The sequence below is a fragment of the Pungitius pungitius genome, chromosome 15 (assembly GCF_949316345.1).
Source record: "Pungitius pungitius chromosome 15, fPunPun2.1, whole genome shotgun sequence".
NCBI lineage: Eukaryota > Metazoa > Chordata > Actinopteri > Perciformes > Gasterosteidae > Pungitius > Pungitius pungitius.
The window spans coordinates 10,267,284-10,283,114 of NC_084914.1; the positions used below are offsets into that span (position 1 = coordinate 10,267,284).

At 44.3% G+C, this 15,831-nt stretch overlaps 1 protein-coding gene across 1 annotated transcript; it reads left to right on the top strand.

Annotated features, from left to right (window-relative positions):
- The first annotated feature begins 2,405 nt into the window (after positions 1 to 2,405).
- On the top strand, positions 2,406 to 11,140 carry onecut3b (one cut homeobox 3b). The gene is made up of 2 exons (XM_037458972.2): positions 2,406 to 3,480; positions 10,806 to 11,140. Exons 1-2 carry the CDS (start codon positions 2,406 to 2,408, stop codon positions 11,138 to 11,140), a joined length of 1,410 nt encoding a protein of 469 aa, XP_037314869.2.
- Positions 11,141 to 15,831: the final 4,691 nt, after the last annotated feature.

Sequence of the window (15,831 nt, forward strand, 5' to 3'; positions counted from 1 at the left end):
TTACAAACATATGAAAGACGAGAAGATGCATACAAAAATAATTTAAATATAAGTAAAACAATTATAGATATGATATTATTTGATGTAAAACTGAAATCGCAACTGTAGTCAATTGACCTTTAATCTATTTTACAATTACACACGAATATTATCGTTGTGATTATACGATAATAGCCCAGAAGTGCAGAGAAATGTATGAAGCCCAATGCAAAAAGCAAAAGCACTTCGTCGTTTGGTATAATGCTGTAAGAGACAGGGGGGATGAAATAAACCCATTTTGGTCAAATAAAGAGGAAGAATGTTTTGTCTTCATCCTTGAAATAACCTCATGCCTTGGAATCACTTCGGAGAAAGAGTCTGGATTACAGGCCCACGCGGATTTCATTATCAATCTCATCGAAAGGTGGAGGGCGCACGCGTTTATGGCCTTTTTTCAAATAAGTCCGTAGGAAAAAAAAGTAACATATAGGCTACCTGGCACATTATATTTATGTGCTACAGGTCGACGCCGAAACTCTGAAACGATCTCACACAAATGTTTAGGAAACAACGTTGAGCTGGATTGAATGATCGATGATCAATATATCGAACACGGCGATCAATTTCTGAACTTCAGGGGAAACGGCACGTGGGGCTTAAATATCCGGGAATAACGGTTAGTTTGGGTGGATTTTTCTGGTTTAATTTAAAGGTTATGCTTTTCTTCTTTTTTTTAAAGTGACCATGACTTCGCAATTCAAATCTGGCATCTAGAAATAGTCGGCCTTTGTTTTGACATGCAGGACAGGAGGCCTGCGCCTCAGAAAATAAAAACATCATTTAATTGCCCTGTTTAAATTCAATTCAATCCATTTTAAAGCTCCTTTAAAAGTGACTTTAACTTCCTTTAGAAAACGAATAACACACAAAAATAATATTTTTCTATTTGATTTCTTCATTCAGGTGCAGTAACCCAAACAACAGAGACAAATCTACAAAATGAAAACTGTTTAACACGACAAATTGTCCCAACTACATCTTTAAATGCATTAATACACACACACACACACACACACACACACACACACACACACACACACACACACACACACACACACACACACACACACACCCGTAAAAACACCCGTAAACACACAAGCAGAGACACAGTCAGATGCAACAGTAAGCACCGAGCAGATCAGTTCCCCGATAGGTAAGAAAATATGGTCTGCAAAATGTATAAAAACTAATATTAAAATAAAATAAGCGTCTTTGTTATCATATTATTATTATTATTGTTATTATATTAATACTATTGTCGTACCCTTAAATTACATTGTTACGGAAATATTTGTATTACACTGAATTCTGAAATGAACAGAACAATTGGTTTATTTTATTTAAAAGCTATCCATAAGATCAATTATATTTTACTTAAAACCTCTAAGGCTGAAATTGTTATTATTACTATGTTATTTCTGCGTGATGTGTGAATTGTTGTCTATGGCGCACTTGTTCAATCGTGGATGAATGCACAAAGTTCGGGTTAGGCCTTGTTGAACTTCGCACAAACCAAACCAGCGGGCTGTTCTCTCATTGGTTTGCGTCCTTGGGATCCTAACTCACTTTGTGACCTCTTTCACCCGTCCCAACCCCCCTTAGCGGCCTGCACCCCTCATTAATCTCTGTCAGTCAATACTTCGATCAGGTTTATCACTAAGCGCATAAATGCGAAACCATACAGTCCGTGGGAAAACAAAGTTTATCTGTAAGGAACTCCTGCGTCCGAATACTAAAACTGACTGTATTTTACACATATTCACGTCAGACCCATCTCTCGTCTGATTGTCATGTTTATGCAGGTAAACGCGGGCAAAATGCGCGCGCACGTCAATATACAAATGTTAGAGGGAATTTAGGAATATTTAAAAAATATCAAAACAATATTATCCCCGTGATATTTATTACCTGAGATATATGCTGTCAAACATTGTGTTTCATCGGAGATTTTTTCATCCCAGTGGAGACGGTCAAAAAAAGCTCTGCTCGTAACCGCCCCACATTTGAAATACACAGGCGCGCTCCCATCTCTCTGACACGCGACTCAGCCTGCTCTTAGTGGAAGCGCTGTTGGACCAGTGATGAGATATAGCCCTGGAGAGCTCCAGTCCACATCAACGCTTAAAGCGCTGCGGCGCCGAGAAGACGCTCGGTTCGGTACCTCTCTCGGAACATCAGAACGCATCTGAACCACGACGAATTGATCGGAGAGCTTTGAATCAATGGATTGGCATTCAAACGGTTTGGCAATTGTATCTCTGCAGGAGGGCTAGGAAGCGCGTCTCCGTGTGAGCGCGGGGGACAGGGTGCAAGAGACCGGGGGAGAGGGTGGGGAGGGTGGGACAGGGGAAACATATCCTTCGGCTATGGAGCTCACCATGGAGAACCTTCACAGCCTCTCCTCGCACTCCCAGGTGGGAGACCTCATGAGTTCCCCGCACGCACGGCCGTCGCCGTCCCCCAGCTGCGCTCCCCGGAATCTGGTCTCCCATGCTCCCGGCGCGCGGTCTGCCATGGTTTCCGGCATGGCTTCACTCCTGGAGGGCTCCGGCGGGGACTACCGGACAGATCCGTCCGCACTGTCTGGACACCTGCACCCGTCCATCAGCATGTGCGACACCGGGATGAGCCTTAGCAACACGTACACCACGCTGACCCCGCTGCAGCATCTACCTCCGATATCCACCGTGGCGGATAAGTTTCACCACCCGCACTCACACCACCATGCTTCCTCCCATCAACGACTCTCCACCGGGAACGTCAGCGGCACCTTCACGCTGATGCGGGACGACCACCGGGGGCTCGCCTCCATGAGCAACCTTTACAGCCACTACCCCAAAGAGATGTCCGTGGCAGGCATGGGTCACAGCTCGCTCTCCCCGCTGTCCAGCGGGCTGGGTTCTTTGCACAACTCCCAGCAGCCGCTGTCTGCCTACGGTCCGAGCGCGCACCTCTCCTCTGACGGCAAGATGCTCTCTCCTGTTTCGGGGTTTGAGTCCCACGCGTCCATGCTGTCCCGAAGTGACCAAGAGCACCTGGCTAGGAGTTTAGGGGGCCACGGCCACGGTATGATCTCAAACCTCAACGGCATGCACCACCACCCGCACAGTCACCTCCACTCACAGGCGAACGGCGCGGTGATGCTTGGGGAGCGAGAAAGGCACGGGCACGGAGCCGGGCAGGCGGGATCAGGCATGCAGGGGGAAGAAATCAACACAAAAGAGGTTGCTCAGCGGATAACGGCCGAGTTAAAGCGGTACTCTATCCCTCAGGCCATATTTGCCCAGAGGATCTTGAGCCGGTCGCAGGGAACCCTCTCAGACCTGCTACGGAACCCCAAACCCTGGAGTAAGCTCAAGTCGGGCCGGGAGACCTTCAGGAGGATGTGGAAGTGGCTGCAAGAGCCCGAGTTTCAACGGATGTCTGCACTCCGGCTGGCCGGTGAGATTGGTTATTGTCCCTTTTGTTTTTTATTTCATAATGTAGCTGAACTATCTTAGAGTAACACGTCGGCCTCCTTCCGTCGTTTTTATTTTATTTTTCCAAATAGAGACACATTGAATTGCGCAGGCCGGAAAGATTCAGCACCACGGACAGTTCAGTCGGTTTAAACAAAGCGCGCAGAGACACAGCAGCTTCACCAATAAAATTACATCTTTATAAAAATTCCGGACACAAATATGGATTGGTCTAATCATCGGGGATTTATAGTTTAATAAAACAAATCATTTAATGTTTGTTTTGGGCGTCAACATTTGCGTCAACGCGGCCTGTTTTAGACTATATTTGACTCTCCGGCATAGCAATTTGCCATACACAATAAACCCCGAAATAATTGCTCTCCCAGGACACCTTTCCCTCTTTTTCTCTGTATCCGACTATAACACGCAGCGGTGGAGGGGTTACATGGGCCAACCAGTTGCAAGAAGAGAAGCGGGGTGACCCCAGGTTGCCTGATCAATGCGCCAGTTCCCACTCTCCTTTTTAAATGTGGCACACAGATCAATACTCGTATCGGAGCAGAAAGACATAACCACACGGTCTCTCGCGGCTCTAATTTTAGAACAGGTATATGATGCTGGTGTCTTCATGTTTTCGTTGGATTCAACAACAATCACAACAGTTACATTCAATGCTTTTTGTTGCCAATGAACAGTACCGCAGGGTCATGCCACTAACTCTAACTCACAAATATTTAGTATCACAATAAAGAATAAATCACATTGATACCGTTGATATTCTTTGTTTCCAGATTGTATTCCATCGGGTTTAAGGAAGACTATTTAGCAGAATCACTACAGTGTCTTTAAATAAGTGATGGATAGGGGGGCCTATCAATATTCTATGTTTTAAAATGTTAGGTTTTAATGAGAGATAGATAGATGGAGATAGATGGATAGATGAGGAGCTGAGGCTCTGAGTGTCATTAATAGTGTAGCTCTGTCCTCTCCGTGTTTGCCTGGCTTTGCACATAGGATCAATAAAGCCGTTTCCCCTTTCCACCCCCCTTTTTTCCCACTCCCTGGTGCTCTCTCTGCTCTCCCTCTCTCTGCAGCATATGGCAATAATATCACTAATCTTTCACTGGTTAACACGGCAGCAGGCAGGTTGTCTGTCTTCAGGTGATCGGCGCCACAGAACAAAACAATGAAAAGGCCTGGAGGACGAGCATGAATGAGAGCTGATTCATAGAGTCAAACAGGGCACAGCCATTTCCCACTTTCTCTGCTCTCTTACCAGACGCATCTTTTAACGGCCATCAAAGTTGCTTGAAAGATTAATATCAGCTTGTTGATTCTCATATTTCTGAAGAATCAAAAGTGACTAAATTAGAAAAAAATGTAATCCAGACCGACTTAATAGGAAGAGCAAGGAAAGCCAAACTGACGTGTAGAAAAAGAGATGCCCTTGATTGAGTGAGGGGAGGCAGCTTCTGCTTTGTGTGAACCGCCAGATAGAGGCAGGATAGTGAAGGGATCAATACCAACCTTAATAATTGATAAGTATAAGGTAGACGAAGGGGAAAAGGGAAGAAAGATCAAGAAGCAGGGAGTGATGGTGTTGGAGCTTGTAAGAGCATCTTCTGGGTAAGCTAAGTCAAATCTGTGGTTAACAGTTGAGGACCACACACCTAAACACCACGGCACAGAGCGTGTAAGTGGTTTTGAAGAATGTTTACACCCCAAAACATCCTGTGAAATACTGCCAGCACGGATCTGACACCAACAAGCAGACTTTCGGGGGGAAAAATAAAGCTGAAAAAAGAAGCCTTTGATTTAGAAAAACAACATGATTTTAATTTGTGCACTGAAATCAGAGCACGGAGGCATTTGAACACAAAAATATCATCTTACAGTAGACAAAGAGCACCCGAGCGTCCCGTAGCCTATCGAGTCGTAGTAATGAGTGCTTTCTGCTCATGTCAGCAAATCTCCAAAGCAATCCAAGGTTGTGATGTCATTTGATGTTAAAGGTTGCAATGCTTTATGGGGTTTGTAATGCGCCTTTATGGAGGCAAGCAAGCACATTTCACCCATTGGCGTGTACGTGTGTGTGAAAACACATGTGTGTCTGTGCGAGTGCTTCCACATGCACATGTGTGTGTGTGTGTGTGTGTGTGTGTGACTGGTTTATAGAGTGTGTCTGCACTATACATTGTTCAGGCTTATCTGACTCACTCTGAATCAGTATTGATTTCCTCTCCTCTGCTCTCTTCGGCTCGCTCTCTTCCTCTCTCCTTGTCTCCCTCTCTCCCTCGCTGCCTTCCTCCTTTCTCCTCCTTCTTTCTCTCATGGCTCTATAGCAGCATCAGCAAAGGAAGATCAGTTGCCTTTAACCCTTATTTCATTCCTGCTCTCTGATCAACTCTCTCTCTTTATAATAGACAGAAATCACATTGGACCACAAGGGTCAAACATTTTTACACTCCTCACGGAATGTGTGTGCCGGAAAACATCAAATGCAAACAGCAAAAATAGCCGCACACCAAATATTTGAAATGACAAACAACTGATGAAACAGATCACAGAGATCCGCACCGAGCCGCAATTGTGATCAATCCCATCTCAGTATTTTATCCTCACCGAGCTATACGATTGTGCATAGGATGCAGGGCTGCAACGTTTATTTAAAAAATGTATGCGAGACATCAATTTTTAAACTGTGCAGGCCCTATCTCCATGATTACATCACTCCACTCTGCCTGCTAATGGTTATGCAGGTCTCATGATGAATATGAATAAATAAAATGATACACATATAAGGAGGCAAACAATGAGGCTGTTGGTTTGATGCATTCAATATGGAAGCTCTTAATTTGCAGTGATTTGGAGCACAGTCTAGCTTTGGCAAACCTTCATTCGTGGCAGTTTGGGAAAGGTCTTCTGATCTCACACAGCCGGAAATTGGTCTTAAATTTGCTGATTAATCTGGTCAGGGTTTGACTGTTTAACACCAACCTTATTTACAGAGCGAATTAAATTGCACAGAAACCTCTTTCAACGTTATCCTGAACGCTATGAGCGTGTGAGTGTGTGAGTGTGTGAGTGTGTGTGTTTATGAATGAGGTAAATCTGGGTTTATAGTCCCACTTAAATATTTCCCTATTGAGACACTTTAATTTATGAAAATGAATCGTTGCATTCTCAGGAAAACTTCAGTACAACAAGTATGCGTTTAAAAAAAAGTATTTGCTGTATTTTGCTGAAAAGATTTCAGTCATAATCTACAACTTCACACACTATTAACAGGCTTTTAAACTCCACCAGGTCGCACGCGCCAAACACGTTATCAAATAAAAGTTGAAGCGTTAAAACACACTAATAATACAATAAAAAAAATCCTTCCGGACAACTAAAAGAATTTAAGAGATATCTTTTCACGAAAAGTAGAATTGAAATCACCCCTCATAAAAAATGTAACACCCGTGTAACAAACGTCTGGAAGTTATTCTACATTATAACACCGCATCTCTCCTTACTGTCCCCCCAGTTGCTCCTTTTTTCTTTGTCTTCTTGTTGGCACCGCGGACTCATTTTATTCTCTTTAGCGGGAGCTGATTCCCTCCTGATTCAATCGGGCAATGTAATCGTAGCTGTTTTGGAGTAGCTAAATAAAGTAAACCGTTTGGTTAGGGGAACAGTGAGAGGCATTAAACACGGTTTATAGACTATCAGCCGATATCTGATAGGTTGTAAAGCGGCCGATCTCTCGTCTCAACAGGACAACACAAGCTTTGCATTGACAAACAAACGGAAGCTTTCAAATAAGCCAATCCTAATCAATGGAGAGTCTTTTTTAAGGACGGCGATGCTTTCGTTGCGCCGCTGCCGTGCGTGTCGATGCGTTCTCCTTTCCCAGCAATGAATAGGCCTATAATATGATCAATACAATCAATAACCGTACATCTGAGAGGTGTGACAGAGAGTGATTGACGCCAAACTGTTTCTCGCCTGCAGTAGTCCGTCCAGGGCGGGAGAGGGCCCGTCTCAGCGGACACAAAGCCCGATCTCATCCGTCCGTCCAGGCGTCGACTAGCAGCAGCACGGTGCGGTTAGTTCACCGTCTGCCCGCCTCATGTCCCATCTGACCCCACCCACCCCACCCTACACCACCCCCACCCCCTACCCCCACCTGCACACAGTTAGTGAGTAAAACAGCATAACATAATGCACTCAGTTGATTTTTTTTTATCAGTGTCTCTCTGCCTCCGGAGGACATCAAACCTGCTGGTTTTGTCTTATTGGGGTTCATCTCTTTTTACACAGTGACACCTGGGGGGACTAATCTGTCATCTGAAATCGATGATGATGCAAGTTCAAATTTTAAAAACTTTGATATTTGAGTGCAGATTGATGCCTGTGCAGAGTTCCATAGTTTCTTCTCAGCCAATTTCACTGTGGGTAAGACTTTTTAAAAGCTGTGCTTTTGCTTTACAACCTTCAAGAAATGGAAAGAGTAGAATTATTATCCAACACCATGTTTTTGTACTGTAAAAGTCACCCTATACTGCTCTTCCCAGCTTCACAACTGCACAGTGTCACTGTTACCCACTGATTTGGACTAGCAAGAGGTTGCGATTAAGCAAAGCACATTTTTCATCATTGACGCCGAAAGAGACGACACAAGCCAGTGCCACTACTGCAGAGCGTCTTCATTTGTCTCTTCAGAAAAGCCCACTCGGTAACGAGACGACTAAAGATACAGCTTACATCGCTGCGGCCCTCGTCTCAAGAGAGGTTTTAATGAGTATAGCTCCCTCTTTACCTTCACTCTGATCCCGTTCATTGGCGTGAAAGGGGATCTTTAGGGGTCTCGTTTGAAAAGGATCCCTTGATTACGTGAAATATGTATTGACCATGGCCAAAGTCTTGTGTTATCTGCATGGTTTCACTGGATAATACAAGCCTGCTGAGCAGTTGCATTTCAGCCGATGGAGGAGAACCAGAGTGGTGTTGGCATTGTAAAATGGCCGGTAGCACAAGTTGTTCGAAAACAGGCATTACATATTAAATTATCACTATATTAGCACTAGCATTCAGTCATTACATTAGGGAGTATTGAGTTTGGTTTGAGACAGCACTTAGAGAGCCGCGAGGAGATTCTGGCATGGCTGAGCCTGGACCAATTGAATAAACGTTCCATGGAACGGTTCTGAAGTGAGGATCAATCAATATGGGGGCTATCAATCTGAGGGCAAATTAAAACAATTGAGAAAAACAACAAGAGGGAAACAGTTGAAGAAGTCCAGGAGGTATTTGTGCAGGCCCAAATGCAGGGACAAACTCAGGAAAACATCTTAATTATGCTTTGCTTGCAAAGCCTGAACAATGGTAAATCAAACATGCACGCTCACACACAGGCATGCATACACATGTGCACATTCATATTGATCACCCCCCCCACTCCCCTCCCCCCTCCAGTCAAATATGTTTACTGCTGTTGTCTAAACCTGCTGTAAAGTCATCAATCATTTGCATACATCACCTCCACATTGCAACCAGCTTCTCCCCCTCACTCCCTCATTTTCTGCCCACTTGCCCTTTCTCATCTTCCTCCCTTCCTCTCCCACAATAACCCCAAGTCTGGGATGAATACAATTCCCCGCTTTCTTCCTTTCTTTCACGCAAGCCCCGGGAGACCGCAACTCGTGCACGTGACCACACTGTAAAAGTAAACAATCAGAGGCGCAGCCTGTTGTGAGAGGCATTCCTTTGTCCTCCTCTTTTCCGCTACATCTCCTTTGTTCTTCCACAGATAAACAATTTATTCTCCGTCTGTCGGTCACAAACGCGCACTCCCGAGCTATACTCCCCAATGCGAGGCACGGCACGCGCAAGCACACGCGCGCGGTTGCGCACGTACACGTACACACACACCCCGGTCTCGCAGATCAATGGAGATCGATCGGCTGGGGAAGGGAGCCCTGATTACTGGACCACGTGTTCAGGAGAAAACCGCGGAAAATCGATCATTGCAGCTTTTTAGGGCAGCAGAACAGAACAGACTCCCTTCAGTCTCCACGGCTAGAGCCGGCTCCACTGACGGTGCATCCAGGCACGGACCCACTCCGCTTCTTGGTCAGCATTTCACAAGCCTCTCCACTTTCAGTTACACAGGGTATGCCAGGCTACTTATTCCCCATAAGCGTTTCTTCAGGGATCCGTTTATAGACCCAGGTGTTTCAATTACGGCTACACTCGTCCCACCGTAAAAGAAAAGGACCCCGTGACGTTATGTGACCAACTGTACAACCCACTTTAAATTACTGATGACCAATTCCAAGCTTTATATAGTTTTTAGATCGATTTCCTATCCTCCAGGCGGTCGCTGCTTTCAGCGCATTAAAAAATCAACTTGTAGAGATCTGAAACTGGGAAATCCATCCCGTTGAACAATCGGTCTAATTTATGTTTTCTCCCAAATATCATTTACTTTAGATATTTGAATTTAAATGCAGCAGATGTTAGCAGGGTACATTAAAACACAACATATTGTGTAACATTATAGGGATAGCCTGTTGTTTCCACTGTGCAAAAAAATAAAATAATATACATAAATAAAACAAATAAATGTATCAACCAAGTCTCAAATTTTAAATTTGAACATACCAACCAAAAGGCGTTTTCTAATGTTGACTTTGACATGAACATTGAGACATAGCTGTGAAGCAGATATCCTCAAGCTGATTGTCCTTCCACAGTGAAATAAGCAAAGACTGCTTGGAAATCAATCTTAATAACAAGATATACACCATTTAAAATGTTGAAACTGGCAAAAGCCACAGTAATGACCGTTTACAGATCCCAAGGGTTGTGTGGTACTCCACTTGGAAGAATATCTTAATTCACAGAATAGGAAAAATCAGTTTTAAGTGGCTTTTTCACTGACAAATGGCCACTCTAACATGTGGCCTTCCGTTAGGCCTTTTGGTCTTTCCACTTTTCCATTCCCTCTTGATTAGCCTGCACCGCCTCCCGTTATCCTCCCCAGGTGCCATTTCTGTTTCACTGTCTGATTTGCTCTTCCCCCGTTTTAATTAGATAGTCAAAAATTATTCAGCAAAGCCCTTCATGTCATAACTAGGAGGCATCCATCCTGTAGTCATGTCTTCCATTGTTTGTTACTTTCCACCAATTCTGTGTTTCGTGTTCAGTACATTTAACAACGTAGTTTGAGTAGATCGACAGCAATGAAACTCCGTCCCTTTTATTATCCTCCCCCTCCACCCCCCTCCTTTCCTCGGCCCCTTTTCCTCTCCTCTCCAGCATGTAAACGTAAGGAGGAGGACCGAGGACGAGAGCGCAACCAGGTGCCAAAGAAGCAGCGGCTGGTCTTCACCGACCTGCAGCGTCGCACCTTGGTAGCCATCTTCAGAGAGAACCGCCGCCCCTCCAAGGAGATGCAGATCACCATCTCCCAGCAGCTGGGCCTGGAGCTCTCCACCGTCTCCAACTTCTTCATGAACGCACGCCGCCGCTGTACGGACCGCTGGGGCACGGAAGAGCACAGTCATGGGATGCACGGCCACAACCACAACAACAACAACTCCTCACCAAACCAACCTGGTACCTCCTCCGCCGCCACTTTCTCTACGGCCTGACGGTGGCAGGACGGATGGTTGAACAGTTACATGGTGGACAGGGAGTAGGGGGGGGGGGGGGTTCACTAAAGCCCTCAATTCCTGCAGAGCTACAGGATGTGTAGCTTCAAGTCAATCATCCGATTCATCTGCTCATAGTGACGATGACTTGAGCAGATGAATTAGATCTTCGCAATGATCCATGTGTCGCCTTTTAATCTGAATGTAAAATGCATTTCAAATTGTTGCTTTTTTTTCCCAAACCAAAGGTCCAGCAGCTTAAAGAGACAACAACAACAACAACAACAACACGTTAACCCTTAGCGGACCCACCTGAAAACCAAAGAAAATCCATCTTCACTGTGGACGCCTTGATAAAGGGTTTTGCTTCAGGAACCCGTGGTGGAAGTTGTGAGGATGTAAACAAACCAAAGAAACTGATGACAGGGAGCAGATCGGCGTAAATTCACGACTCCTCATTTCAGAAAGCTGACAATGAGGCTGATTGAGAGGTGGATTTGCGACAGGTCCTTTGACGTTAACCACGTTGCACCTGGCGGCTCTGCGTCACTGGAGGTGTGCGTTAATGCTCTCAGGCTGCGTACGGCTCCCTGGGTGTATTTCCCCTGCAGTGACTTGGCCTGCTCCATGTCAGAGTAACAGTGCCACCTGCTGTCCGTTTGATCCAAATCTGATCCAATTGTGACCACGTGTTAACAGCAAAACAGTTTAACCTGCAGTGCAGATTTATTATCAGTATAGAGATACGAAAAACAAAAAACCTCCATACAAGCCGACATGTTGCCCTGCACTCTGACAGAAAAAAACACAATAATTTAAAAACCCTTTGATACACATTTGAATGTTTGTTTCTCAAGACTGTCACTGTTGTTTGGCTACGAGGCCGTGTAGCCACTTGAGAGTTTATCTTCAGGTTGCAAAAGGAGAACAATCAAACCGGGGTGACACACCCCACGTTTAAAAAGTGTTGTGCGTGAGGTTAGGGAGGGGAGGGGGGAGTCTGCTCTGTTCCAGTGGCCAAACGCAGAGGTCAAATGTCACAATATAGGATCCTGAGTGCCAATGACGTTTGCCTCTTTATGATAATCAGAGAACAGGTGCAGACAGCTCCGCCTGGCCTGTGTCTGTACAGCCGTCAAATTGTGAGCACTACACGGGCACGTCGCCTATTCCATACCTCAGAAAAACATTGATGTGATCGACAAGAAACACAATGACTGTAAATAATGTTTAATTTCCTCTCTCCTTCTCCCTGTCTTATCTATTCTCTATTTATCTATACTCTCTTGCTAATCTCCCTGTTGTGTCTTTTTTTAATTTCTCCCTCCTTAACTACTGATGCGGGTAATAATAGTACCATAGACACATGGTTCTCCTTTCGTGACGATTGTGCTATGTTGTGCTAAACTTTATGTAAAGAAGCACCTTGTCGATAAAATGTAAAAACTTAGAGATGAAAAAAGACGAATCAACATGAACTGATCTTGTACACAGATGAGGAAAGACGAGGAGGAAGGAATGAACTGTGCATAGTTGTGAATACTTGTGTAGAGGAATGCCCCTGATCTGTGATCTATCCATAGACTATGATCTCTTTGAACTGGACTGGGACTGCATTCCTCTGGTAATGCTGTTCTTCGGGTTACCGTGGGAACCGCCTCATTTCTCTGTGTGTTTTTACATTTGTTTTGTGTGGGCAAAGCCACTTGTTCTGTAGCATCTTCTAGCGGGAGATAATCATATTAGAGAGGAAACGCAGACAGGAGGACTAACGGCGCAGCAGCTGCATCAGTGGCCCATCATCGGAAACATTTAAGTGACATTCCTCCACAGTTTGGGTTCTGGTCATGCACCAAAACAGATTCCCTGTCGGAGGAGGCCCCACTTAAGACGTCTTAAGTGTCCAGAAGAAAAACTGCGTTTTTAGTGCAGATATTTGAAGCTCAGACCCAAAGAGTTTAGTGATGGAAACGGTTGTGTATGTGTGTATGTGTGTGTGCGTGTGCTGCTACCTCACAGAATAGAGTGGACTGTGACACAGTCATCAATACCAAAGATACCTAAAGCCTGCAGTGTTCACTCTGGAACCGGGACGTGTGCTCACATGAAAACACTACACACATGCAGATGTGCTTACTTCGTGCATACATACTTCCACAGAGCAGTCGTGCCGCATTGCAAATACACAGTGGTGTTTGTTATGTGGGGAGAGTTGAGTGCCTTTTTCCTTCAACCAGGGGTTGGACTGCTCTACACACACACACACATACACTCCCCCCCTACACACACACACACACACACACACACACACGCACACACACACACACACAGTGGTCAGAGTGGAGGGGGGCACACATTGGGTAATGGGGTAAACATATGGAGCGGGTCCTCATGACATAAAACTATATTTTGGCTTGACTTTTTCACACAAGGAAGGAAACATAGTTTACCGACACCGCTTTTTTTTTTTTTTTTTACATTTTTAAATGCTGGTGAGACAACGTTATCTCACAGAGTTGTCTTCACAATACACATGCACACACACTCCCACCAGAGATATTTTTGTGTAATTTGTAACTTGAACATATGTGTGTGTGTGTCTAGGATTGTTTACAAAGCCCTCTAATCCCGCTCCCTCATCGGTCTGCATCTGAAACTTTAACATTCGTATCAACCGACCGATGATCAATCAGTGCAGAGATGAGACCTTTTAGCTCCAAAAGACACATGATGCATGGGTGTGACCCCCACACATCCAAACCCTCTTTGCGGGTCCCTCCGTCCAGGGTAGCATCACCACAAGGCAGGCATGTGTAGACAATTCATCTTGATATACCTCAGATCTTTATTGTAAAGGTTAATGTAGTGAAAGAATAATTACAATGTTTAGCTATGGAAGTGACATTAAAGTCACAGAAAAATTATAGTTTGTTTTTTAAGATTTATTTAAAAGAGTGTGTGCTGTCATACAGTTTGACATCTTTTTGAGTTGGTGAATTTATTGTTTTCGTTTGCACGTTGTCCTTTTTTGAGTTCAGAGAAACACTAAGAGGAGGAAAAAGAATACTTGATCAGGTAGGAACGGACTAAAATAAATGGCAATGTAGCAGTGCAGGAAAGAAATTGGTGATGAATGATTATGAATATTAGTTAACGTCGGAATGGAGATAATTGTTGAAGATGAAAGTAAAAATAACTCATTAAAGACACACTCATTTCTCTTTCACACCACCATTTGGCTTATGTTTTGTTTATTGTTCGTTCCGAAGTGTGTTAAAGTGATTCCCATATTAAAAAAAGACAACCAACCAAAGCACCTCTGTCATTATGGTTGGGATGAGCAATTCTTTTATGCATGGATTCTATATATATATGTAAACTGCAGGATGAATTGTACCTCTACAGGTGAAGAGGGGGAGAAACAGGGCCAAACAACTGAGTTTAATTTCCAGGTATTCCTTAAAGCTCTGTGTCTTTTATGTGCATTTTGTGTATTTAAAAAAATAAGTGTGTATTTGTATGTGTATCAGCTTCATTGCTGTGTGTCTATCCTCCTGCTGTAACCCTTCCAAATAGTCTCCATCACCCCATGTTTGTATCCGCCCTTTGATTCAACACACGAGTGGGACTGAGTTTCTCTGTTTTTTATTCTAAATTCAATCAGCCTTTGTGTTCGTCTGCTTTGGTGAAAAAGCAAGCCAGCGGGCACACATGTTTCCTCGATTGCATCAAAATGGCGTCATTTGCTTTTTTTTGTTCCGACAGACTTCATTGCTCTGGAAGACCCTGTGTAGATGTTCTCTCCCTCTTCCCTTACCAATCAATCAGAACCAAGTGTCTTTGTGATGGTAGAAGACAATCAATTTCAAATAGAGCAGAGGCAAAAAAAAAAAAAGAGCAAGAGAAGGAGAGTGATGGAGGAGGGCAGAGAAAATGACTGGACTGGAGAAATGGGAGGAAGAATGGCTCTGGGTGCATGTGTGGGTGGTCACCTTTAACCTCTGCAGAGTGACCTTTATGGTGGGGGCTGAGGCACCCGGGACCCTCCCCCGCCACGATGGAGGTGAGGTGTAGGTGGTGGGGGGTATATGACTTGTTAAGTCGACATGTAATCGAAGATGTTGATCAAATACCTGCACACACACACACCCAAACACACACACACACAAATGTCACACACAGGGCCTTTCTTCCTCCATCCTCGCCTCCCAGAAGCAGTCACGTTGGTCTGCCTTCAGCTTGCGGAGGGTGACTCAAGTAACAACTGGGATAAATAATACACCAAGTGAAAACCAGTATGGTTAAATTGTGTGTTGGGATTAAAACAAATAAAAAAACAATCGTTTGGCTGACGTGTTTCCTCTCCGTGTGATGGTTTCTCATCGTGGAGCTCTGCTGCCACCTAGTGGTGGAACATAAAACGTGTACACTCTTGTCCAGTGTGCACCATGAACACACTAGCAACGATTTTAGAAAGACTGATGCACCTCACACCTTCGTCTGAGGCTCAAAATCAAAATATATACATTTACTGATTTTTATTTTATAGATATTATTTACCATCTTTAATGATGCATGAAATCTATTTAGTTTCAGGTTCCTGGTATTGTGCATTCACCGTTAATCTGTGATGACTCCCCTTAGCATAACAGAGCCATTGTTTCTGTTATTGATAAGTCTACAATCACGTC

Bases quoted from the DNA above. Each gene is read 5' to 3' on its own strand.
- onecut3b (XM_037458972.2), top strand. From the start codon at position 2,406: ATGGAGCTCACCATGGAGAACCTTCACAGCCTCTCCTCGCACTCCCAG. The intron at 3,481-10,805 runs GTGAGATTGGTT...TCTCCTCTCCAG, and splicing joins GTCTGCACTCCGGCTGGCCG to CATGTAAACGTAAGGAGGAG.